General features: G+C 42.3%; 1 protein-coding gene across 14 annotated transcripts in view; it reads left to right on the top strand.

The window, feature by feature from the left end:
* RASGRP3 (RAS guanyl releasing protein 3) overlaps positions 1-25,437 on the top strand; it is a 299,643-nt gene that overhangs the window by 116,391 nt on the left and 157,815 nt on the right. For 13 of the 14 annotated variants that reach the window (XM_033938594.1, XM_033938597.1, XM_033938599.1 and 10 more), the window contains 4 exons: positions 5,861-5,992; positions 14,149-14,296; positions 21,021-21,194; positions 22,430-22,546. In XM_033938594.1, coding sequence (XP_033794485.1) covers positions 5,861-5,992; positions 14,149-14,296; positions 21,021-21,194; positions 22,430-22,546 — 571 coding nt within the window. Of the gene's footprint in view, positions 1-5,860; positions 5,993-13,373; positions 13,541-14,148; positions 14,297-21,020; positions 21,195-22,429; positions 22,547-25,437 lie in introns of those variants that run through there. The other variant, XM_033938602.1, reaches the window with a different exon arrangement.

Below are 25,437 nucleotides of genomic sequence, written 5' to 3'. Positions count from 1 at the left end.
CTTCTGTGGGGAGTTTTACAAGTTGCTCGTTTCCGAGATTGCCCCGGTTTTGTCTGAGATCTTTAATTTGAGCATGGCTAAGGGTTTTTTGCCCTGTTATTTGAATCTTGTGCAGATTATCGTTCTCCCAAAGCCGGGTCGGGATCCGGTTTTTTGCCAGAATCCTATCGATCCATTTCCTTGCTGAATTTTGAGACGAAATTGATGGCTAAAGTGCTGGCCAACTGTTTGGCCCGGGTACTGCCTTCTCTGGTGTCCGACCAGCAGGTGGGCTTTGTGCGTGCTCGCCCGGTGTCTAAAAATCTTCGTCGTATCCTGCTGGCTTTAGAGAGAGCTGGTGCGGAGGGCACCCCCACCCTACTTATTAGTTTCGATGCTGAAAAGGCCTTAGACCGAGTGAGGTGGGAGTTTCTCTTTGCTGTACTTCGTGCGTACGGGTTCGGCCCTTTCTTTTTTAATGCTCTTCAGGCGCTGTATAGTGATCCGGCGGCACGGATCTCAGTGAACCGGGGCCTCTCGACCCCCTTTCCGATTCAGAGGGGTACCCGCCAGGGCTGCCCTCTCTCGCCGCTGCTTTTTGCCCTTTATTTGGATCCGTTAATTCGGGAGCTGCAATCTAATGCGGACATCTGTGGCCTTCAACTGGGTGCCACTCATTTTAAGGTGGCGGCTTGTGCTGATGATCTTTTGGTCTTCCTGACTGATCTGCACCGTTCCTTGTCTACCCTCTTGGAGAGCGTTCGGGAATTCGGGGACTTTTCGGGGTTTGCGCTGAATCTGACTAAATCTGAGGCATTGGCCTCTATGGCGGGGCTCCGAGAATCTTGGGGAGGGACCTTTCCGTTGAAATGGGCTGAGTCTTCCTTTCGCTACTTGGGGATCCAGCTTTCTATGGATGTGCGGGAACTTTACAGGTTGAATGTTACGCGTCTCTTGTCTTCTATGGGCTCAGTTCTGGCTGCTTGACGTGATTTGCCGCTCTCCTTGATGGTGAGAGTGCATCTCTTTCGGATGGTACTATTTCCTAAATGGTTGTACGTTCTGCAGACGCTTCCATTGTGCCTTTTGCAACGGGACATTCGGACTTCTTACTCTTTGCTCTCGCGGTTTTGTTGGGGGGGCCGGAAGCCTAAAATGCGGTGGCACTTAATGGTAGGCTCGTGGGACCGGGGAGACTTTGGGGTGCCGAATATCATGCTATATAACTGGGCTTGTCTATTGCAGCATATTCAAGATTGGGCTTTGGGTACTACTCTGTATACTGACGTCTCCTTCGAGCGTGATTATTTTTATCCTGCTCACCTCTTGTCTCTTCTTCACGCTCGGTTGGTGGAGGTGCCTGTTCCTGGTAGACATAGTGTCTTGCTTTGTCCTCTTTGGGAGGTGTGGCGGCGGATACTCCCTCTGTGGCATCAGGACTCCCATGTCAGTGTGTTGTTGCCTCTGACCAGTAATCTTTCCTTCCCTCCAGGGTTGGTGCCTTCGGTTTTTGGCAGATGGCGGGCTAAGGGCTGTGAGTTCCTTTTTCAGGTCTTGCGGGATGACGGGGAGCTGAAGTCCTGCGTTGACTTGCAGCACTGTGGTCTTCCCTCTCTTGGTCTTGCTTACGCACACTGTCAGTTGCTGCACTATGTGCGCTCGCTTACTAGGGATTCCCACTCTTTGGCCTTTGGGATGTGGTTTAGAGCTTTTTTGGAGGGGGGGAGGATCCGGAACCTCAGATTTCGGTTTCTTTTTTTCACCGGCAGCTTGCTGCCCTGGGACCTCCTCGTGATTTTTCCTCTGTCTTGGAGGCTTGGCAGAAGGATTTGGGGAGGGAGCTTGGGACGGACTGGTTGCTCTGCGCTCTCCGCCGGGTCCCGGCCTTAGTATATAATGCAGAGCTGCGTGAGTGCCATTATAGAACCCTGCTGCGGGCCTATACCTCCCAGAGACGGGCCTTCTATATGGGCTGTGTGGATACCCAATACTGTCTCACCTGCCTCACTGAAGTGAATTCTTACTTTCATGGCTTTTGGAGTTGTGAGAGTATTCAGGGTTTTTTGGGGGCACTGGCCTCCTTCCTTCAGGGCCTTCTTCAGGTTCCTGTCCCTCTTTCTGTTTTTCACATGCTGTTTGCTCACTTCACTGCATTTTCTGTTTTTTCTTCTGCTGAAAAATTGTTTTTGAGCAAATGTTATATTTTGGGGAAGATGTGTATTTTGAACCATTGGCTGGCCGATGTTCCTCCCTCCTTTTGGTATTGGAGGAATAAACTTCATGAGCTGATGGGCTGGGAAGCCAGGTTGGCTTGCTCCTCTCGTCGCAAGAGTAGAGACTTCATTCACACTTGGTCTCCTTACTTGGACAGTTTGACGTCGAGGAGTTGTAGTCGAATTTAGAACAGACTGCAACTGTATCCTGCCCCACCTGTCTGACCTGGGATTCCTTTTCTGTTGGGGAAAGGAGGGGAGGGGGTTTTGGGGGACGGGGGGGGGGGTAAAGATCTGTTGGGGGGTGTTTGGGTCCCTTTGTTCCCTGAAAGGACATCAGAGCCCAGTCCTCTTTGGGGGGGGGGGGGGGGAGGTGTCCCTCTTTTGCCTCTTGTTGGAAAAGTTATAATCCTTATCTGTGTTCTGTGGTTGTGAGTTGTTATTCTCTTTACCAATAAAAAAGATTTAATAATAAGACGATTGAGGAGTAAGTCATGGTCGATTGTGTCAAAGGCTGCCAATAGATCAAGGGAGATCAGTAGAACTGATTTCCCATGGTCATGATAGTAAAAGATGATGGTAGTGAGACCTAGTAGGGATAGTTCTGCTGAGTGGTTAGAGCGAAATCCAGTTTGGTTGGGGTGTAGAGCATTTGTTTTTTCAAAAAATTCAGAAATCTGAAGGAAAATGATTTTTTTCTGTAAGTTTGGAAATGGCAATGGGTCGGTAATTGGCACTGAAAGTTTGATCAAGATTTTGATTTTTTTATTTTGGGAAAGACTAGTGTTGATTTCCAAAATTTTGGTACAACGTTACTTGAGATGCTTTTGGTTACCATTTCTAGGAGGTATGGACCAAATATTGAAAAAAAATTCTTTATCACAGTAGGTGGGGAAGTTCTCTAGAGCAGTGGTTCCCAACCCTGTCCTGGAGGAACACCAGGCCAATTGGGTTTTCAGGCTAGCCCTAATGAATATTCATGAAGCAAATTTGCATGCCTATCACTTCCATCATATGCAAATCTCTCTCATGCATATTCATTAGGGCTAGCCTGAAAACCCGATTGGCCTGGTGTTCCTCCAGGACAGGGTTGGGAATCACTGCTCTAGAGGATTATTAGAAGTGTTCAAAGATTGAATTGTTTTCTGTATCTCTACTAACGATGGGAACTTAAACTTGGAAAGTGAAGTAAAAGGGAGATCCTGTTTCGGGGGTTCAGGGTAGTTTAATATTGGAATAATTTGAAAGTTTAGATGGATGTTTTTTATTTTTTTGGTCAAAATAGTTGGCCAGGTCAGTTGCTGATGGCTGACTTGATAGGGTTGAGGGATTATTAGTTTTTGAACGAGGGGAGAGAGATCGAACTATGGCTGAGGTATTGCGGGCCATTTTTATATGGTTTGTATAGTATTCCTTTTTTGCATTTTGAATGGCATGTTTGTAGTTGTTTGCTAGTTCTTTATATTGGAAGAGGGAGGAGGTTGATTGTGATTTCCGCCACGAGCCGTAAGCCTGCATCAGGAATCCTAGCTTCCCTCATGAGCTAGTTTTTGAGACAGGAACCAAACTGCTCCTGCCCTAAGAACTAGCTCATGAAGGAAGCTAGGACTCCTGATACAGGCTTATTAGTTGAAACATGGCTCTTGTCAAGTCCTATGTATTTGTAAGTCGATATTTTACATATGCTGTATTGGTTGCCATTAAAGTGTGGTTAGTTTGAAGACCGGCTTGCTCTGCTCTTTTTGTATTTCCTGCGATTTGTGCGGAGTGGATTTTCTCTGTTTGGTGCCTTTGCTCCTACTACATCATTCCCTGGTAAGAGCTGAGGGAGAGGGGATTGGGAGGTTGCCAAGTGATGCCAAGGTTCCGAAATGCAAAGGAGTTGTATATGAAAGGAGAAGAGAGGCTGATATTCAGAAACCAGAAGAGGGATTTTGATGTGATTGAGATCTTAAGATGGCAATAAAGTGTGATAGGACAGTGGCCAAAGTCAGAAGGATGCTAGGCTGCATAGAGGGAGTCATAATCAGCAGAAGGAAGGTGGTGATAATGGCCCTGTAGAAGTCTTTGGTGAGGTCACACTTGGAATACTATATTCAGTTTTGAAGTCTGTATCTTGCTAGGAATGTAAAAAGACTTGGGGCTCCTTTTACTAAGGTGCGCTAGCAGTTTTAGCATGCGCTTAGCGTGTGCTACAATACCGCACGCGTTAAACGCTAATGCCTCCATAGAGCTTGCATTAGCATTTTTCATTTAGCACATGGATAGCGCTAAAAACACTAGCGCACCTTAGTAAAAGGAGCCCTTGAAGTAGTTTAGTAGAATGGAACTAAAATGGCATAAGACATATGAGAAAAGATCTGAATATACAGTATATATATACCCTGGAGAGAGAAGGGGAGATATAACACAGATGCTTAAGTGCTTCAAAGGTATTAATGAACATCTGTATTTATACTCACCTTTTATAAATATTCAAAAAATAATTGTTTTGTAAAAATTGTCAGTGTTTCTTCAATTGACTATGAAGAGATGCCAGGAAATGGAAGGTTCTTTATTCTATTCAAATGTTAGTAGGTATTATTGCATATCAGAAAAAGGGAAGGAGACTGAGAGCTACTCGTATAAAAGCTACATATCACATATCTATATACTTTTTCCAAATTATTTTTTATTAGGACCTACAGAGGAAGATTTCTAGAAGTCATACATTTTACAAAGGCAACATAGGTGCCCATTTATTTTATTTGTTTATTTGAGACATTTTATTAATTGCTTCTTCAGTAATGTTCAGTGAAGCAACTTTCTAAAACAATAAAATTTGTTGTTCCTTACCAATATTACACTCATCGAGTTAATAAAAAAAGGTGGCCAGAACTGCCACTAGTAGCTCAGAAATTCTTTTGCAGAAAGTTACGCCCATTCTGAGACACATGTAAATGTATGTATATGTTTTCCGTGTGTACTTGCATATTTTTATAAAATGTGTATGTCACAATTGCACCTCAGTTCTGCCAAAACTTCTCCCCTGGGAGCAGCTACATTCAGAATCTATAAAAGTAGACGGGCCTATTCGTGCACCTGGGGCCAACAGTGGGTAGCAGGCTTAAAGCATGCCACTGGCGCTAACCCTGGATGTCAATACTGTGTTTTAAAAAGGCAGCTAGCTGATAACCAGTTAGCTGATATGCAGCCATTGGCTAGCACATAAAGATAGGACTGCCCTTTATGTGGGCCTATCTATGCTGAAATTTGGGGCTTATCCTAGACCCACCCTGAAACACTCTCAGGATCACTGGCTAGTATTTCAGCGTTAACCAGTGGTTTTCAGATGAGATAACCAGTTATCTCCTGTTGAAAATGACTGGTTGGTTGCTGAAACACAAGTTAACCAGTCAGCGACTGTTAAGTCATTCTGAATGGTCGGGGGAGGGGGGGTGCTGATGTCTACATTTGTATACTACCTGTGCAATTTGTTAAGTAATTTTCCTCTTGTAAAGCATGCTTTCTGCCCTTTTGTTATTTAACCTCTTTACCTTTTGTTATTTAACCTCTTTATCAGCTCCATTATCTTCTCAATTATTTTTTTTAATTCTCCTGTACATCTGAATGTAAAGCATATTGATATAAATTTGTATGACTTTTTTTTTTCTTGTCTTGTATGTCAGATACTGGATTATGGAGTTTCCTGCAGAGTTTAATCTGGACCTTGGTTTGATCCGTCTGACGGAGGAATTCCGAGAGGTAGCCTCTGAGCTGGGATATGAAGAACACATCAATCTCATTGACATTTCTAGCATGTAAGCATGTTGGTAGTAGATGCCAGAATTACTCTGTGCAGAATATTATTCCAGAGGAAAAGTACAATGGGATAATAAAACTGATAGTGTACAGGATTCAGAGTTCTACAACAAATTATAATAGAAGAGAATTTTAGAGCACTAAGAAATATATTATATTTGATTAATAATGTCGGACTTGTCATTTCAAATGAATGCATATTCCTAGTTTAATTGCTGTTATATTAGTATTCTGTCCCTTCTATCTATAGGTGTCCAGTTATAGAACTGGCTCCTAAGCACCTTCTAAACATTGTAGCATAAAGCTAGCTCTATATTGTTCACTTCAGATTTCATGCCCTATGTGGCTATCCAACTATATGGGGCTCTTTTACTAAAGGGTTTTAAGCTGTAATATGTCTTAATGGACAAGAAAATGCTTTCTGCAAAACACATTAAAGAATATTTTGGAAATATCCCCTTTTCCACATGCATGTTATTTCTTTAAAAATATTTTGGAGAAAAATCGATCCACTTGTACCCGTTCTACTCCATTTTTGGGAGGAAGCTTATTATGGGCAGAGAGTGGCATGAAAGCATTAACCATCTAGCATGTTTGCATTAATGCATGCTAACTGGCTATTGTTGAGTTAATGAGGGAGCACTTAGCATGTTTCAAAGTCTATTTAAAACTTTCTACCCCACCCTTCAACCAAGCTATCTGAGCAGCTTAAAATGGATAGTGGATGGGGGTGGGGGGCCTGGAGGAGTTTGGGGAATGGGAGTGGTGGGGATGTGTTGGGTTTATAGAAAAAATAAGCATGTTTTCTGTATTCCAATGTGCTTTTATCTTTTCCTCTTGTTGAGCTCAATAAAATTCGTTTGACAATAAAATGGATAGTGGAAGGGAATTTTCAATTTGACACCTACCGTATATCCAAGTGTGGGCATTTTGCAGAAAACATCCAAAAATCTAGTAGCAAACAAGACCACTTTCAAAACAGAAAAACGTTTTGTTTCAAAAATGGCCATTTCTTAGATGTATTTGTGCACAGTGCATCTTTTTGAACCATTTTTTTTTTAAATCCAAAAACCCCCCACACAAATTAGGATATAAGAGGGGCCTGCATTTTTAGTTGACTGACCACACAGACATCCCAGCAGAGCAGTGGGGCACCTTAGAGGGCACTGCAGTGAACTTCACATAAAATGTCCCAGGTACACATCTCACCATAACCCCCTTATATTGTATGGTGAGCCCTCCAAAATCCACCCCAAACCTATTGCACCCCACAACAATAGCCCTTATGACTGCAGGTGTCACTTATATTTAGATATAGTAAGAACATAAGAATAGCCTTACTGGGTCAGACCAATGGTCCATCAAGCCCTGTAGCCCTTTCTCACGGTGGCCAATCCAGATCACTAATACCTGGTCAAAACCCAAGGAGTAGCAATATTCCATGCTACCGATTCAGGGCAAACAGTGGCTTCCCCCATGTCTTTCTCAATAACAAACTATGGACATTTCCTCCAGGAACTTGTGCAAACCTTTCTTTAAACCAGATATGCTATCTGCTCTTACCACAACCTCTGGCAATGCGTTCCAGAGCTTAACTATTCTCTTGAGTGAAAAAAAAAATTACTCCTATTGGTTTTAAAAGTATTTCCCTGTAACTTCATCGAGTGTCCCCTAATCTTTGCAATTTTTGACAGAGTGAAAAATCGATCCACTTGTACCCGTTCTGCTCCACTCAGGATTTTGTAGACTTCAATCATATCTCCCCTCAGCTGTCTCTTTTCCAAGCTGAAGAGCCCTAACCGTTTTGTCTTTCCTCATACGAGAGGAGTTCCATCCCCTTTATCATCACGTTTTGGGTGGGCTTTGGAAGGCTCATATATTCCACAATAAGTGTACTAGTTAGAGTGGGACATGAGCCTTGGTCTCTATAGTCCACTGCAGTGACCACTAGGCTACTCCAGGAACCTGCTTGCTGCTCTAATAGGACTGCTCATGACATCTGCAGTTGTTCTAAGACTGGTATGTACTGTTAAATTCACATTATTGGAGGGGGGAGGGGGGTCATTGACCACTGGAGGAGTGGGGGGAATCATGCCTTAATCTCTCCAGTGGTTATATGTTCAGTTTGGGCACATTTTTGGCATTTATTCGTTATTGAAACAGGTATAGCCTCAAACATTGAAATTTGGCCCTGGATGCTTTGTACAATGTTCCATTATTGCAGAAAAATGTCCAAACTCTACTCTTGGTGGAATTCTGTGCAACTGCATAGCACAGAATTTATACAGAATTCCCCATCTGTGCAGAATTCTATGCACAGCTTTCATTCTGTTCCTGTCCCTGTCCCCTCTCCTGTCTTCTCCCCCACGTGGGTCTGGCCTCCCTCTCTCCCTCTGACTGACACCCCCCCCCCCCACCTTGTGAGATCAAACATACCTACAGGCTTCCAAAAGAAGCAGTAGCAGTTGGCTTGTAGAGGCAGTACTGTGAATGGGCTGCTTGTAGCCAGCCCCGCCAGGTGGCCTTCCCTTTGCTGCATCACTTTCTATAGATAGATGATGTGGCAGATGGAAGGCCCTGGCAGGGTCTGTTGCAAGCAGCCTGTTCACAGCACTGCCTCTAGCTGCTGGACTGCTGCTCTGGGAGGCCCGAGGGTATGCCTGATCTCAATGGGGGGAGAGGGGGTTCGGTCAGTCAGTCGGTCAGTCAGAGAGAGGCCAGCCCCGTGAGGGGGAATGGGAGGGGATAGAATAGAGACATGGATGCTGGGCCACAATTTGGGGGATGAGGGAGGGGGGAGAGATAGACATGGGTCTTGGACTGCAAGTTGGGGGGAGAGGGAGGACATGGATCCTGGACTGCAAGTAGGGAGGGGAGGGGACATGGATACTAGGCCTGTAGAGGGAGGAGGAGAGGGGATGGGACATGGATGCTGCACTGCAAGTGGGGGATGAGAGGAAGGGACATGGATGCTAGACCTTCAGGGGGAGGAGGAAAGAGGAGAGGACATGGATGCTGGACCCATAAGTAGAGAGAAAATGGGATGAGAAGGAAACCCAGGCCAAAAAGGGAGATGAGATGGAAGAGATGCTTGACCATAGAGAGAGGGAGATAGAAATGCCAGACCATGGGGAGTAAGGAAGAGATTCAGGGTGCGAGTGAAAGAAATGGTGGGTTGGGTGAGGTGACATGGATGCGGGACCTGCAAGTGTGTGGGGGGGGGGGGATGGTAGAGAGAGGAAGAGCGAGTGACCAAGACCAGAATGGAGATGGAAAGGAAGGAAGAGATTCATAGCCAGTGGAGAGAGGGAGAGAGATGCCAGACTATGGAGGTCAAGGAGGGGATTCAGGGTGCAAGTGAGAGAGTGGTGGGATTTAGAGGGAGACCGAACTGCAGTTGGAGTGAGAGAGGGAACTGAGGAGGCTGAAACCTGAGAAAGGAAAAGGCAGGAAGGAATTTCAGGCCTCAGGATAGGAGAATTCTACACAAAACACTACAAATAAACTGCAGAATTTTGAAATATTGCGCGCAGAATTTTCAAAATTTTTACTCAGAATTTCACCAAGTAAAATACTAAGTCCACCATAGCTCCACCCAAACTATGCCTCTAACATGCCCCATTAAGATTTAGACACACTGCAGATAAACAGCATAGAAAACCATCTATAAAATGGGTTTCAGAAATAGTAGTTTGGACATCTGCCCCTTTATGCCACTTTTTGGACATTTTCCTGTTTTGAAAATGAGCTCCAAAATGTAATAGAAAAGCAAGACGGGGATAAAGGAAGGGAAGAGGGAGGAAATACAAAATTTAGACAGGGGGAATATACACAAGGAGGAGATTGCATGGTTAAGATATATGTCCAGTGCATATAGGAATTTAGGGGTTCTTTTACTAAGGCGCACTAGCCATTTTATTATTATTATTATTATTATTATTTTATTTCTTATATACCGACAAAGCCGTAGAAGTTCGAGGCAGTTCACAATAAAGAAGGGCTGGACAATCAGCGAATAGTTACAATCAGTGAATACAGATACAACAGAGAATCAGCGAATGCGGTTACAACAAAGAGGGCTGGACAATCGGTGAATAGTTACAATCAGCGGGTACAGGTACAATAAGTATGTGTGGACAAATGTAAGGTGGGCTGGGAGAAGAGGTAAGGCAAAAGAGAGCTTGGGGAGCAGGGGTAGAGAGAGAGGACTAGGTTAAGATTCGGTTGAATAGGTTAGTTTTTAATAATTTCCTGAAGTTTAGGTAGGATTTTAGCATGCACTAAACGCTAACGTGTCCATTATAGTCTATGGATGCGTTAGCGTTTAGCGCACGCTGATATTTAGGTACCCCTATGTGAACAATAATGTTAATGAAAAGCATCCACAAAGAGAAAGGTCTTTAGGTCTGCTGTAAAATGTGCAAGAGAAGACTGTAATCTTAGCTGCTGAGGTAACATATTCCAAAGCTCTGGAACCTAAACAGAAAATATTGAATGCTGTGTACTGTCATATACAATTTCAATATACAACTGGGCAATTCTGCTTAGATGATCTGAGTGATCTTGGGGTGTCACATGGTATCAGAAATTGTGATAGGAAAGAGAGTTCACCGAAGCTATAGATTAAAAAAAACAGTAGGAGTAATTTATGTTATTCGATGAGAAAAAAGTCGGCGATGAGTTACATGGTTGAATTTTTTTTGCAACCACAATGAGTTTGATAGCAACTAATTGCAAATGTCTTTTACTCTGAGTCCATATATAGAGCATGGCAGTAGTCTAATTGACTGAGGATGAGTGAATGGATCAAAATGTTGAGTCCTGGAGGGTGGACTAGAGATCTTACAGAATGGATTACTCACAACTTATAGAAGGAGCATTGAACCACTAGGGAGACTTGAGGCTCAAATGTATGAGAGACTATTATAAAGAACAAAATTACTGAACATATGGTATGGACTGATGAAACAAAGCCAACATAGATTTAGTTAAGAGAAAATATTTCCTCACCAATCTACCACATTTCTTTGAAGAAGTGAATAAACATGTGGATAAAGGTGAGCTGGTTGGTATTGTACGAGTATATGTGGATTTTCCAAAAGGCATTTGGCAAAGTACCTCATAAACAACTCCTGAGGAAATTGGAAAGTCATAGGATAGGAAGCAGTGCCCTATTGTGGATTAAGAACTGGTTAAAACATAGAAAAGGGTTAAATTGTCTATATTCTTAATGGAAAAAGGTAGATAGTGGGGTTCCCTGAGGTCTCTACTAGGACTGCTGCTTTTTAACATATTTATAAATGATCTAGAGATGGGAATAAGTAGAGACTTTATTAAATTTGCTGATGACTCAGTTATTCAAAGTTGTTAAATCACAAGAAGATTGTAAGACTAGGAGACTGGGCATCCAAATGGCAGATGCAAAGTGATGCATGTAGGAAAGAGGAACACAAACTATAGCAAAGTAATGCAGGGTTCCACATTAGGAATCGCTGCCGAGGAAAAGGATCCAAGTATCATCACTGATGATACATTGAAACCTTCTGCTTAGTGTGAAGTGGTGTTTAAGAAAGCAAATAGAATATTAGGTATTATTAGGAAAGGAATAGAGAATATAAAAACTCGTATAAAATCTTCGTTTCGCTCCATGGTGCGACTGCTTTTCAAATATTGAGTGCAATTTTGATCACCGCATCTCAAAAAGATATAGCAGAAAAGGTATAGAGGATAACGAAAATGATAAAGGGGATGGTACAACATTCCTATGAGGAAGGGTTAAAGAGGGGAAGACTCTTCATCTTGGAGAAGAGACAGCTGAGAGGAGATATGATAGAAGTCTATAAAATATTGAGTGGAATGGAAATGTTAGATGTGAATTTGTTGTTTACTCTTTCCAAAAATACAAGGACTGGGGGCATGCAATGAAGTTACTAAGTATGTAGTAAATTTAGAACAAATCAGAGAAAATATTTCTTTACTTATAATTAATTTCTGGAATTTGTTTCCAGAGCATGTGGTAAAAACAGCTTAGCAAAGTTTACAAAAGAAAGGCCCATAAGCCTTTACTAATATGGACTAGGGACAATCTACCGTATTTTCACGTAGATAACGCGCACTCGTGTAAAACGCGCACACGGGTATAGCGCGTGGAAAACACAAATTTATGTACAGAAATTTTTATATACCGCGCACACCTGTATACCGCGCATGCTGCCCGACTCTCCTTTCGCCCGCCCCGACTCTCCTCTGGCCCCCCCGACTCTCCTTTCGCCCCCCCCCCCCCGACTCTCCTCTCCCCCTTGAAGTCCTGTCCCCACCCTGAAAGCCTGATGCCCCCCCCGACATCCGATTCACCCCCCCAAGGACCGCTCGCACCCCCACCCCGAAGGACCGCTCGCATACACTCCCACCCTCACCCGCCCCCAGAAGGGACCTAAGGCTCCCGGGCCTATTCTGATTGGCCCAGGCGCCTTAGGCCCCACCAGTAGGCGGAGCTTTGGGACGGATGGGCCAATCTTGCCTCATTCCGTCGTTGGCTGCCTGCCGGACAGGTGGGTTTGGCTCCCGTCTGTCCGGCCAACTACACAAAGGTACGGGGAAGGGGGGTGTCATGGGGGTCGGCCAGGGGGGTCGCGGGTCGGCTGGGGGGACGGTCGGAGGTTCTTTGGGGGGGGGCGGTCGTTGGGGGGAGGGGGGTTTGCGTCGAGGGCAGGAGGGCCTGGGATCCCTCCTGCCCGTAATGTAGTGCGGGGTGGGGGTAGGGGGTCGCTGTGGCCAGGAGGGTTTGGGCTCCCTCCTGGCCCGATATTGTCGGGGAGTTGGGGAGTCGGCGGGGCAAGAGGGCTTGGGCTCCCTTTTGCCCCGATCGTGTCGGGGGTGCCGCGGTTGACTGGGGCAAGAGAGCTTGAGCTCCCTCTTGCCCCGATCGTGTCGGGGAGTCAGCGGGGCAAGAGGGCTTGACGTTAGAGAAAGGGCGAACCGCCGGAAGAGGAAGCAGCAGGCGCAGGGCTCACAGAAGGGCCAGGACCGCCAAGAGGAAGCAGCAGGACACCGGTAGGAGCTTCTACATGATGGGGGGGGGGTCGGGAGGCTGTGGGGGTGCGAGCGGTCCTTCAGGGTGGGGGTGCGGGTGGGAGTGCGTGCGAGCGGTCCTTCGGGGTGGGGGTGCGGGTGCGTGCGAGCGGTCCTTCGGGGTAGGGGTGCGGGCGGTCCTGCGGAGGGGGGTGAATCGGACGTCGGGGGGAGGGAACTATGTAAAAAAAAATTTTATATAGCGCGCTCACGCGTATACCGCGCAAGGTTATGCACGGTTTGTAAAAACACATATAACGCGCGCGTTATATGCGTGAAAATACGGTACTACTTTTCTTCTAAGATAAGCAACATAAATCTGTGTTACTCTCTTTATATATTTACAGGGACTTGTGACCTGGATTGGCCACTGTTGAAAATAGGATACTGGGCTTAATGGACCTTTGGATTGTCCCAGGATGGCAAGGCTTATGTTCTTATGAGCACTATCAAAAGTCATTCCAAGAATTTTCATAGTAGGTGCTAAAGGGACCAGAATAGTACAGAGAAGGATGGGTATCACAAGAGTTCCCGTGGTCTGATTGAGTTTATTTTCCCTTAACCAGTCTGTGATTAGTGACAGCTTACTATTTATATTGGCAATTTCTTGAGAATATGAGGGGGTCTAAGGTTCATAGGACTTGAATGTCATCTGCATAAATGAATGTAGTAAAGTCTAGAGACTGCATTAGAGCCAATAGGCGGTAAGTGCTCCAATGTTAATTTATGGTAAATCCCACACTCTAATAGAAAGATTAGCATTGGACCTGCAAAGAATAAAAATAAAAAGCCCTAAATACTACCACATTGATTCGGGGTTTAGCATGCAGGAAAGTCTCACTTTAAGACAAGTCCGATTCTAATGCCCTTTAGCAAAAAAAAAAAAAAAAAAGCCCCTATGTTCTTTGTTGCATGACCAAGTATATCAATTTAATGATCTGAATATTCATTCTGTATCACACTGCTTGACCTGTTCATTTCTTAAATTATCCTATGGTGTTTTTAATGTACAGTTCAGGTTTTGCTATAGAACAGGGTACATTAACACAGTGTGTTCTGACTGTACCTTGCTTTTTGGTTGCAGCCCCTCTTATGACTGGATGAGGAAAGTGACCCAGAGGAAAAAGACTTTCAAGAAAGGAAAGGTCTGCCTGCTGTTTGATCATCTAGAACCTATAGAGCTGGCTGAACATCTCACTTTCTTGGAACATAAAGCTTTTCGAAGGATCTCAGTAAGAAACCTGCAAGTTTAGAAACATAGAAACATGACGGCAGATAAAGGCCAAATGGCCCATCTAGTCTGCCCATCCACAGTAACCGTTATCTCTTTATTTCTCCGAGAGACCCATGTGCCTTCATTCCAGAGTTCCAAAGATTCTTCTGGACTGATATTCAGCTGCCACAGTCTACATTTATTTAAATACCAGCCATAGCAGTCAAACAAATTTGGATATTCAGAACTGGTATCCAGATCAAGGCCAATGCTGAATATTTGGGTAGAGTGGCAGGCAGTTGTGCTGTCCAGGTAGTGGCAATCTTCAGATTGCTATCCAGATAACTTCCTGGATAAAAAGTCAGCAATTTTTCTGTCCTTATTTCATCTACATAGTTATGCAAATAACATTCTACGGGATTACTGCCAGTCCCAACTATTCACCACCCTGACACTATCTGAATAACACCAGGCAGTCAGTAATGATTTTTGATGGCACTATCTGGATAATACTGCTGAAATTCACTGGACAGCTCCAACCAGTGGCACTTATCTGAATACGGACCTGTTTATTTACAGCAAAGGATAATGCATATGTGTACATGTAGTTTGCTTAATGTCTTTGTAATTTAGGACTAATGTTGAATTTAAAACTGATATCAGTGCCAGTGCCATGGCTTGGCATTGAATATTCAGGAATAAAGCTGGTGGTGGTCAAAAGAACACTGACTACCGCTGGCTGAATATCGGTTGATTAATGTCTAGTCTTCTCTATAGTGTCAAATCTAAAAATAAAGAAGTTGATATTTAAAAAGCTACTAAATGGAAAAGTTAACCAGACAACTTACATAATTTTAGAAACCATAGGTGAGAGGAGAAGTGGCCTAGTGGTTAAAGCAATGGGTTGGAAACCAGAAGAGCCAAGTTTCAATTCCTACTTCTGCTGCCAACTCTGTGTTATCTTGAAGAAGTTGCTTTATCTCTCATTGCCTCAAGTATTCACTAAGGAGCCCTTTTACTAAACAGCAATAAAAAATGGCCTTAGTGTGCACTTATGCAGGTCATTCCCGCATATTAAAGCCGTTTTTAACACTGGAGTAAAAATGGCCAAGCGTTAATGTTCACATTAGTGCATGAGCCCCTACCGCCAACTATTTTGTAGTGGCCAATCCAGGTCACAAGTCCCTGGCAATAAACCTGCATTAATTGGTTAATGCACAGCAGTGTAGCTTTGCTAACCAATAGTGCAGAACACTAAATATTTTTAGAAAACAGGTGAAAGAACTGTTATTCCAGGTCCAGGCTCGCTCTAGGAAACAGTAATGCTTTAAGAAAATATGTCTATAAACAAAAAATGAAAAGATGATGGAAATTAGGTTCTTACTTTTGGTAATCTTCTTTCTGTTAGTCCCTGGAGGATTCCGTACTGTAGGTGTTCAATCTGTACCCATGAACTGGGTGTTGCAGAAATCCTCACACTTTTCTGTTCCTCCCACTTGGCTGAGGAACACAGAGACCCCTGCAGTAACATCCCCAAGCAACCGAATAAAACTGGAATAAAGCATAGAGACAATGGGGGCATGGGGAATCTCCCCGCTAGAGAACTCTGTGTCCACCCAAAATGTCAGATCTGGCTATGCCACTGCTTCCAGCGCATATTCCCATCACCTGTAACCCATTCTGAGATCTTTGGAGACAACGGGATAGAAAATGAATCAAACAAATAAATCTAGCTTCCCTCCCCTTGCAGCTGCTTTTTGACAACTGCAGCCTTTCACAGCTGCATTCTTTCTCCCAGCCAATAATCTTCTCTTTTTTTAATCCATTTACCTAAATTTTACAAGTACAACTACTTGTTCCAGAAATACAAAAATCATACACCCAGTACAATTAAAAAAATAAAAATAAAAAATAGGCTATTAGAAATATCACTAATGGGTTTAGATTACATTACATTACATTAGTGATTTCTGTTCCGCCATTACCTTAAGGTTCATTCTTTCTTAGACCTCCATAAGTGCTGTAAAGAAGGGAGATATTAGAAATATAAGGGAAAATTTATAACAAAGTTACATCACAAAGAAATTGGCTTAGACGGCTTATCCCACTGTATATTCAATTGAGCCTCTAGCCATTCTGCTGGTCAACCCCTTGAGATTCAAAAAGGTTCTGAGATGTTCAGGGAGAAAGAAAACATATTTTAAATCCAAATATTTAATGACACATTTGCAAGGATAGGCTAACAAAAAGGTGGCTCCTAGTTGCTCTCTCTTTGATGTCAGATAACGAGTCCTCTAATATTACTGTAAGGTTTTGCAGGTTACTTTCTACCAGTTAGTTGTTTTTTTTTTTATCATATCTCCAATAATAAGTTTTTTATTCTTAGAAAATGATAAATAATAAGCTTTATTTATAGGCGGAATATTATCTGAGGAAAAATTGCCAATAACTCTTCTCAAACCCTTCACTCCTTCCTACCTCCTCTATTCCTCTCCCAGTACTTCTGTCTATTTTTTTTTAAACCTTAATTGCTAAACATATAATTGTGGCAACACAGGTAAAAGATTGTGAGCCCACTGGGACAAATAGGGAAAATACTTCAAGTACCTGATTACTTTTCAATGTAAACCGCTTAGGATATAAGCGGTATGTAAAAATATAAATAAAATGGTTATACCAATAAAATAGAATAACACAGGAGAGTCAAATCAACAAAACACAACACTCAGACTCAGAGTAGTGAAAAGGTCCAAGAAAGACTGGTGAACTCAAGATATCGCACACAATTCTTTATTTCTTCAATACACCATATATCGACTCGACATGCACATGTTTCGGCCAGAGGCCTACAGCAGGAGTCTCATAAATCTGTATAAAGGTCAAAAGAACGCATCCAATGTTCAATACACAGTAACATGAATCATGCTGTAAAACACGCCACCAATAACTCACTCTTCTTTCAGTGCCTGTCTGTTGCTCCTGCCAATGTTGCCAAATACTTTTTTATAATCCCGCCCAATTACCTTGAAAAAGCAGCCGCAAAACAGCCCAATTTATAAAGGGGTTCTGAAAATTTATCAGCCCAACTAAATTCAATTGGGACATTTTCCATCGAGGTCTATACACTAACCCCCTGTTCTACTAAACCGTGCTAGCGGTTTTAGCGCCGGGAGCTGCACTGAATGGCCCTCGCTGCTCCCGACGCTCATAGGAACTCAATGAGCATTGGGAGCAGCATGGGCTATTCAGCGCGGCTCCCCGCTCTAAAACCACTAGCACGGTTTAGTAGAAGAGGGGGTAAGTCCAGCAACGAACAAAGTGGAAACTCGCTGGACTAAGTGTATGGCCCTTGATGGAGACTGCCCCAACTTTGTTGGATGGGGCTGAGAACTTTTCAGTACAACACAAATATTTTCAGAGATGTACTGTACATTTCCCAAAACAAACATAAAACATCCAAGATCCCCCCCAATGAAGAGAAACAATTCTTGTGGGCATACAAGGGTGGGCAAGGGCCATCATTGGTGAGATACTGAACACATGGTCTGCACTAAGTGCTGATTTGCTGAATGCCAAGCCAACTTTAGAATATCGTACCATGATACAGCACAAATTGCAGCACAAAAATCTATAACCAGCCCAAAAAGCTGCAACCTGCGGCTACTCAAAATTTCCTGCATCCGGCATTCCAAAGCAGCCCAACTGGGCAAGAAAACTGCAGACCTGGCAACTATGGCTCCTGCCCTCCCATTGGTAGCTGCAGGCAGGAAGTACCTCTAACCTTTGTTACAGCAGCTCCCTCCTCCTCCTTCGTATAGTCCATGGGTCAGATATTCTAGCCAATAATCTACAAGGAGAGGTGGAAGCAGAAACACTTCGTTCCTGCCTGCCTTTGCTACCAATGGGAGATGTACAGCATGGAGACATCAGCTCCAAATTTAATAAAAGTATATCGTAAAAATATTGGGGGTGCCAAAGCACCCACAGAGTTGACAAATATGGCCCATATTACTCCTGTGTTGAAGCAGCTATATTTGCTACCTGTGCAGTTTAAAGTATTGTGCCTTATTCACCAGACTTTGTACTTGGCTGCTTCATGGTATATGAAACAGGTTTTGTTAGTTTATAAGCCAAACTGACATTATGATCTTAGTTGGCCATGTGATTATCTACTCAGGATATGTATGGTTCATTAAGAACATAACATAAGAATTGCCACTGCAGGGTCAGACCAATGGTCCATCGTGCCCAGCAGTCTGCTCACAAGGCGGCCCTCAGGTCAAAGACCAGTGCTCTAATTGAGTCCAGCCTCACCTGCGTAGATTCTAGTTTAGCAGGAACTTGTACAACTTTGTCTTGAATCCCTGGAGGATGTTATCCCATATAACAGATTTGGAAGAGAGTTCCAGTTTTCTACCACTCTCTGGGTGAAGAAGAATTTCCTTACGTTGTACGGAATCTATCCCCTTTCAACTTTAGAGAGTACCCTCTCGTTCTCCCTACCTTGGAGAGGGTGAACAATCTGTCTTTATCTACTAAGTCTATTCCCTTCAGTATTTTGAATGTTTTGATCATGTTCCCTCTCGGTCTCCTCTTTTCAAGGGAGAAGCGGCCCAGTTTCTGTAATCTCTCACTGTATAGCAACTCCTCCAGCCTCTTAACCATTTTAGTCGCTCTTTTCTGGACCCTTTCGAGTAGTCCTTCTTCATGTATGACAACTAGTGCTGGACACAGTACTCCAGGTGAGGGCGCACCAGGGCCCAGTACAGTGCCATGATAACCTCTGATCTGTTCGTGATCCCCTTCTTTATCATTCCTAGCATTCTGTTTGCCCTTTTCGCCACCACCGCACATTGCGCGGACGGCTTCATCGACTTGTCAATCAGAACTCCCAAGTCTCTTTCCTGGGAGGTCTCCAGAGGTTATAATATATCAGTGGAATATAGTACATGGTACAAAGGCAATTCACATTAGTTAAAAAGGTTAGGAGTTAACAGAATAAAAAGTTAAACATATTGGTCCAGTGCTACTACAAATAAAACCCATCAAAATTGAAACCAAAAGACACTAAAACTATGCTCTGTTTGTTTTCTAATCAGAGCATAGTTTTAGTGTCTTTCGGTTTCAATATTGATGGGTTTTGTTTGTAGTAGCACTGGACCAATATGCTTAACTTTTTATTCTGATAAAGGCCAAATGGTCCATCCAGTCTGCCCATCCGCTCCTCCTCTCCCTAAGAGATCCCATGTGCCTGTCCCATGTTTTCTTGAATTCAGGCACAATCTTTGTCTCCACCACCTCTACCAGGAGACTATTCCACGTATCTACCATCCTTTTTGTAAAAAAAAGTATTGCCATGGATTATTCCTAAGCCTATCTTAACTTCATCCTATGCCCTCTCATTCCAGAGCTTCCTTTCAAATGAAAGAGGCTCACCTCATGCACATTTATGCCACTTAGGTATTTAAACATCTCTATCATATCTCCCCTCTCCCGCCTGTCTTCCAAAGAATATATATTGAGATCTGCAAGTCTGTCCCCATACGCCTTATGATGAAGACAACCAGCCAGTTTAGTAGCCTTCCTCTGGATTGACTCCATCCTGTTTCTATCTTTTTGAAGTAATCATCTACTTTTCTTTATATAGTAGCACCTAAAAAGGTGTCCTCATACCTTCTTATCTTGGGTACCCCATTACAAAATTGCCCTCTTTGGAGTCCATTCTAAAACTGGCTACCTCCATTTACAGTAGATACCCTGAGGCTGCATGGTAGGTGACTATTCTATAATAGAATGTAAGCATCTAGATTCCATTATCGAAACCAAGCTTAACCTGATATCAGTGCGCCATACATTTAGGCACCTACACTTACATACATTACACATAGAGCTTGTTTAAGTGAAGCTGCTTAAACGTGGTAGGGAGACGTGTTACTTACAGATTTTGGAAGTTACTCATACAACTATGATCATAGAGCTGTGTTCCCCATTTTTACTCTTTTTTATTATTATTAGCAATTACCAGTTTGGGGGGGAGGGGGTTCCGGGGTTCCGACAGGAGGAATTGGGCATCCTCCTGCTGGCGATTGGACAGGCGGCCACTATACATATCCCTTGCCGCGATAAGTGTAGCGGCCGTGTCTAATCTAACCCGATTCTCTAACCAGCGTCTGTAACATGGACACCGGTTACAGAATCGGGGTTTAGTGTAGGCCCGATTCTGTATAGGACACCTCTCCCGGGCGTCCTATACAGAATTTGGGCCATAAAGCATAGGGCAATGAGAGATACTGAGCCCTCAGTGGTGCCGCTGAGGATCTTACAAGGGTTGTTATCATAGCTGAAATATTACAGCTATTTTTAGTGAAAGTATTTACAGTTATACACCCCTTGGAAAAAAAAATGTATATATATATATGTATATATATTTATACGATCAGTGCATTATTTGTTTGATAAAATAGCACCAGGCACAAAAGAATGTGTGGTGGCATCGATGCATCTACAAGGTGCTATTTCTGCTAGTATTTTACAAAGATACAAACCAGGTAGAAATTTATGCATATAGTTTCACCTATGTCATTTTCAAAGGGAAAAACTATCCTGTTAATAATTGGTATCAAGTTTGCAAACAAATACTATTTACAGACTTAACTCTTGTGCATGCAGGTTGAAGTTGCCCCCTTTAGCAATGAATGGTACATCAGGGTTTCATGGCTAAACAATCAGTTTTCTGTTTCTAGTTTACAGATTATCAAAGCTATGTGATCCATGGCTGCTTGGAGGATAATCCCACATTAGAAAGGTCTATTGCATTATTTAATGGCACCTCCAAGTGGGTCCAGTTGATGGTTCTCAGTAAACCAACACCTCAACAAAGGGCCGAAGTTATTACAAAATATATAAATGTTGCTCAGGTGAGAGAATAACTACTATATTCACTATGTTCAAGGTTACTATATTCACTATGGGCTCCTTTTACAAAGGAGCGTTAGGGCCTTAACGCGTGGAATAGCGCGCGCTAAATTGCCATGCCCTAGCCGCTACTGCCTCCTCTTGAGCAGGCGGTAGTTTTTCGGCTAGTGCGCGCGTGCTAAAAACGCTAGCGCACCTTCGTAAAAGGAGCCCTATGTTCAGGGTAGAAACCAAATATGGTTCTAAAACTGGAATAGGCATATAGTAATGAATATTACGAATAAAATTAATCACAAGAAGTATTTTGGTTGGACAGGTGGCCAGACATTGGAAATGATAGTTTCTGCTACAAAATGTGAACAAATAACGATAAAGCTAGAAAAGTTCTTTATTTTAATTAAAGTACTATTTTGAAAGTTGTCATGATGCATGTACTGCTTACCTCAGAGGTCTTTAGCAATAAGATGATAAACTCCTACAATAAGCAATGTTGAATATTAACCAATTTAAATGTAGGTTTTTGCCCTGCAATCAGTATTATTATTTCTCTGTACATTTTTTGCCATTGTGTTTTGTCATGTAGCTGAATAACATCACATGACCTACAGTTTTGGTTTTTATTAGCCTATTGGCTTACAAGTTCATTTTCATATAGTACAATCATTATAATATATCTAAGCACTTCACAGTATCTGTTAAAATGGGGTAATTGGGTTAATAAAAGGACAAGACAAAATAAGAACAGACAAGAGGAAATAGAGTGAAAAATACAAAAAAAATAAATACAATATCATTGGGGATTAGAAACAAAAGGGAAGGAAAACCAAAAGAGGGAGGAAATGCATACATTGGTTATGGGAAAAGGCCAAGAGGAATCATTTTTGCTGAAAGGCTTGAGTAAATTTTGACAGTTGGGTTCTGTCTAAGTAGAGAGGGGAAAGGCATTCCAGAAAGAGGATACAACAGATAAAGCAGGGGTAGAATCAAGCTAGATATTATGAAAAGAAAGAACTATTAGTAATTGGCTATGTGAAGAATGTAATGTATATTGTGGAGCATAAGGTAGCAAATTTGATAAGAATAAAGGAAGACTAGATTATAATATCTGATAATCAATGGTGAGATATTTAAAGCTAGTAGTGAATGGCGAGAGCATTCTAATCATTTCTATATTCTGAAATTCATTTGAAACAGGTTTAAATGATTTCACAAAGTATGTGTTTCTTCTTGTGTCCAGAAATTGCTTCAGCTCCAGAATTTCAATACATTGATGGCGGTAGTAGGAGGACTAAGTCACAGCTCCATTTCTCGTCTCAAAGAAACTCATTTTTACCTGTCAGCAGAAGTGACAAAGGTATGATAGAATCAAGCAGAAAATAATTCTTAACATAGCAAAAATATTGAACACAACAATGGTATCCTAAATTTTAAATTAGTTATTTATATGTACTTTGAACATAATCAAAAATTACATCTAAATGGTAAGAAATGCAGTAAATCTAGAATAAATAAAAAACACATTTATCTCTTCCTACAGGAGCAGTCTTTGAGCATTTCCTACTGATCTAGGAAGGAATTTTGGTTGTCATTAAAAAAGAAAAGCACTGTATTTTTACTAAAGCATCAGTAAACCAATATTCAAAAACATTTATTCAAATAATAGCAGTTGCTATCCAGATAAGAGGAGCTGATTAGGATGTTTGGAAGTGCTATTCAGATGGTGCCTCAGTATATCTTTATAGATCCTCTTGGCACCCTCCAGTTACCGCTGGAGCAGAAAAGGACAGTTATAGTAAACATAGGAACATAGTAAATGATGGCAAATAAAGACCATCCAGTTTGCTCATAAGTTATACCCAATTAAAAAAATACATGATTAAATTAACTTGTCTCTTCTTTGATATTTCAGGACCATAGACTGTAAAGTCTGATATTGTCCTAGGCTCACTCCAGCCTATCCAACTATCCCATTGTTTTGCAGAATATCTACCGTAAAGTCTGGCCAGTAATATCCTCATGTTCCAAGTTAGTGGAGTTCCCATTGATGCCCTCCCCAGCCCATCCTACACCATATATGGGACACAGACCGTGCAAGTTTGTCCAATACCAGCCTTAGTTCTTTAATTTTCATCCTTCATTTTCTAATTATCTGAATAGCAGACTGAATATTACTGCTATCATGGATAAGTTCAGCGCTAACCTCAGTATCAATGGCAGTCTCTGTCCAGATAGTGGTGGTAGCTATCTGTACCTTTTGATGGCAGCAACTGGAATTTAAAAAAAAAACAACACCAAAAACCTCTGACCATGGCATATAAATATTAACCCATAAGTGTTCTTTCTTAAGTTGGATTTTGCTTTGCAAGTCTTTGATCTCTTGTTGTTGTGTTTGAGTCTTTCATAAGTTGTGCCATTTTCCTTCCACTTAAACAAAAAGGAGGAAGCAGCAGTCAGGTAGCTTGGGTCAAGGGATTCTCTCACGTGGCCTAGAGGATAGAGGAAGAGACAATAGCTGGTTTTAAGAAAGATTTGGACAAGTTCCAGGAGGAAAAGTTCATAGCCTGTTATTGAGAAATACATGGGGGAAGCCACTGCTTGCCCTGTATCGGTAGCATGGAATATTGCTACACCTTGGGTTTTGGCAAGGTACTAATGACCTGGATTGGCAACTATGAGAACGGGCTTTTGGGCTTGATGGACCATTGGTCTGACCCAGTAAGTCTATGCTTATGTTCTTAGAATTGGTTTGCTGAATCATCTCCTCCCATGGATTTGGAAGAAAGTAGAGGAATGAGAATTCCCAGCAAGCTTTGAATTTTCCCCTCTCCCAAATATTTCTGGCATAGATTCCACCCCTGTGAATATGTATTTATGGCAACTTGAGTGCTGTTATGATACATGGCTTTGGATATTAATAAAAACATTTGAACTGCATTAAAAATAATACAAAATATTGTATCCACAGTGGCTTTGTAGCTGCCTGTTGTCAAATGTCTGTCAAGCACTTGCCAGAAGCGCTGCATGTTAGAAGCCAACAAGACCTAGTGAGGGCCAGAAGAACCACTTTCCATGGTCTTAGAGCAGAAGATAGAGGGAATCCCTCCTTGCAGTTCCAGAACACAAGCGACCCAGTGAGGGCTGGAGGGCCATGGGTATGGAACAATGCATATTTGATGGGGACCAGAGGAATCCTCTACACCACCCTGAAGTATGGCATGGTGGAGATGAGGTTTCCCTTCTCATGACCTGAGGACATGGCGCTGTCGCTCAAATAGTGGGGAATAGCAAACTTTTCTAGGCTTGGAGAGTGTGCAGGGAACATTTGTTGCTATATGCAAACATAAAAAGAAATATAAATATTTATATATGTAAATAAGAGTATGTGGCAAGCAGATGAAAAGGAAAACTGTGATAGAGCAATGAAGGTGGAAAAAAAGTTAAAATATGCGAGTCTTTGCTGGACCATTAATGGAATTCAGGTAATGACAGTTGAAATATAACTGAAATCTACAGAGGCAGAGATACTTAAAACGTTGCCTGTCAAAAGACTTTTCTTTCCCTTTATTTCTTGGGTTTCGGCCAGGTACTAGTGACTAGTGAACCTAGGGAGGTTCGGGCAGCCTGCAAAAAGAAGAAAAAAAAAATCGTGAATAATCGAATTTGCAAATAGGGAATCCGCAAATACGTAGGGAGAGTTGTACTTTCTTAATTTCCAGTTGTTTATTACAAATAAACAAGGAACTTATTGTAGATAGTGGAAATCAAGAGTGCTGCACTGAGTGTGGGTCAATGCAAGCATAGCAAGTGCTTCGTTAGGAAAGATATTTTAGCTGAATAATTGCTTCCTGAATGAATAATTGAAATTGGTAAAAGATGACATTTACAGGGGAAGTTTTCATAATGCACCACTTGCTGACAAAACAATTCTTTCCTAGCCAATTGTGAGGAAATCTCATTGTATTTGTTTTTAGCTTTCAACAGGGCGGTCAAAGTATCTTGTTTCCATTTCAATGCCAATTGTGACACTAATGTCAAAATAGTTTATTCCAAATTAGTGAATTGTAGTCTGAGTAATTTTCTAATATGTGCCGAATATGAAATAATTTGCCCTCTTATAGTAGCCTTGAAAGCATCCCATAAAATTTCCAAAGAGATTTCCTCTGAGGTATTGAATTGAAAATATTCATTCATTTTAAGTTGAATTTCCTCAAGAAAGTTTGAGTCCGCAAGCAGTGCATTGTCAAA

This window comes from Geotrypetes seraphini, chromosome 3, assembly GCF_902459505.1.
Source record: "Geotrypetes seraphini chromosome 3, aGeoSer1.1, whole genome shotgun sequence".
Classification (NCBI taxonomy): domain Eukaryota; kingdom Metazoa; phylum Chordata; class Amphibia; order Gymnophiona; family Dermophiidae; genus Geotrypetes; species Geotrypetes seraphini.
The sequence above is the reverse complement of the archived record's forward strand: the minus strand, read 5'-3'. Positions and strand labels throughout refer to the sequence as shown.